Source organism: Austrofundulus limnaeus, unplaced genomic scaffold, assembly GCF_001266775.1.
Source record: "Austrofundulus limnaeus strain Quisiro unplaced genomic scaffold, Austrofundulus_limnaeus-1.0 Scaffold618, whole genome shotgun sequence".
NCBI classification, from domain to species: Eukaryota; Metazoa; Chordata; class Actinopteri; order Cyprinodontiformes; family Rivulidae; genus Austrofundulus; species Austrofundulus limnaeus.
This window is the reverse complement of record NW_013953020.1, coordinates 168833-170757: the sequence shown is the minus strand read 5'-3', so window position 1 is coordinate 170757 and position 1925 is coordinate 168833. Positions and strand designations below refer to the sequence as shown.

Here is a 1925-nt window from a genome sequence, read left to right as displayed (position 1 = left end):
GTATTTCAGTTTGGGTACTTAGTGATACTAACAGTCTGCTGTGTTAAACAGATCCACACTAGCGTGAAAAGAAACAGGCTAAGCTGAGGTTCTTCTTCCATGAAGCAGCTCTGTTGTCCTCCATCTATATTTTCAGTTCCAGTCTGAGTCATTTCTACCTTCTCCTCTCTGGTTTTGTTTAAAAGGGCCGATCATCAGATATTGTCCAAGATTAAAGTAAAGCTCACTCACGGCCTCCCACCAGTAAACAAAGCCTACGTCATCATTTACCCAGTATTTTTACAGTCTTTAATGTACAGTAAAAATAAATGTTTATCAAATAAAGTTTAATGTTACAACTAATTGTGGATCCCTTTAACATCACCTATGTTTATCCAAAAATATCACCAAACTACAAATATTTTTTTTATTTTTAGCCCTCGGTTAAGGCCCTGTCACACTATAACATTTTAGACAACTTATGCCAACTTATGGAAATTTTAAGACACATATGTTGGATATTGAATTAAAAAAAATCAACTGGAAGCTTTTTTAGGCATGTACATACTGTAATGCTAACAAACGGATCAAATACACAACTTTTATTAGTAATTTAGACATAAAAAAATCACAAGTTTGAATAAGTTGTCTAAAACACAATGTAACAAGGTTTTTACTTACAAAACATGAGAGGAAATATGACATCAGCAAGCATGAAAGAGGTACTGGTCTGAAGTATGAAATACAAGTATTTAAGGCTGGTAGTGAGACACCTCTACATAAGACTGAGCAAAATGTATGACAAAGAAACTAAATCTGTTCAAGATAAAAAGCTTCTTACTGAGGGTGTGTTTTATAGAGGGTGCCGTCCACTCCCACGGTGATGGAGAGTTGATTCAGGTTGCGGTTCTGGCGTATCCGGTCGACGACAGCAGCTAAACCGGCTCCACAGAGCTGAGCTGCACGCCGRGCGACCACGCTGCACACCTCCTTCACCAGAACGCTGTCATCACAGGTGGAGCCGGTGAGGCCCAGGTGCTGCAGGATGGAGCGCACCTGACGCATGGCCAGGCGGTCACTTCAGGAGCAGAGAGAAGCACAGACAACATGACAATTTTTACTGTTTAACCTTTACAGGTTTTTTTTGTCTAATTTCTGTATACAGCCACAAGCAAAAAACACCAACTATTCAATTATTACTTACTACAACTCACTTAGCTGATTAATTTCACAAAAATAAAAGTGAAACAAGACCAATTTAATTAAAACTGAATGGTTTAATTTTGTAAAACAAACTTTTAAAAAGTAAATATTCTTGTACTTTATTCATATATATCTCTCAGGAAAAAATGTAATTTGCATTTTTAAATTAAATGCCTGAAGACATATTAAAATGGAAATGAAAAAGCAAAGTGTTTGCAGACCTTAACATGCCATCTGACTGAAAGCAAAACAGGTCGGAGAAATGGAAATATTAAAATAATTAAAGAATTAGAAAATTCTTAAAGAGGTCATTTAACACCGTGTGCAGAAAATTATGCTGATTGTTCCCAGTCAGCTTTAAAATGTGAAGCAAGTAAAAACAAAAAGGGATGGCTCTAAAARGGAAACACAAGCAGATGATGTAAGAGGTTCAACCATCAGCTCAGAACAATTAAAGCAAGAAGTTTTGAAAAATAAAGAGATAAATCTGTTCAGTGGAAAAAAATGCAAGTAATCTGCTAAAGTGAATGTCCAAGAGAAGTCAAACAAAGAATCTCATTAAGAACTAAAGAAAACGCAGTCATAATCTGTGGATGAAAGAGGTATTTAGAGTTTAACCATCAATCGGCCTCAGACCACAAGATGATCTTTACTTAGATTCAAAGCAAAATACAAAATAGTCTATAAAAAGGGCAAAAGTAAGTTTTATAGCTGCATCGGTCTAGGTGGAAATGCCATTAAGC

The 1925-nt window shown here is 36.0% G+C and overlaps 1 protein-coding gene across 1 annotated transcript in view; it reads right to left on the bottom strand.

The window, feature by feature from the left end:
• Window positions 1-1925, bottom strand: part of hk2 (hexokinase 2) — a 70540-nt gene that overhangs the window by 8710 nt on the left and 59905 nt on the right. The window contains exon 17 of the mRNA XM_014027133.1: window positions 821-1057. Within this exon, the coding sequence (XP_013882587.1) occupies window positions 821-1057 (237 nt within the window). The remainder of the gene's footprint in view (window positions 1-820; window positions 1058-1925) is intronic.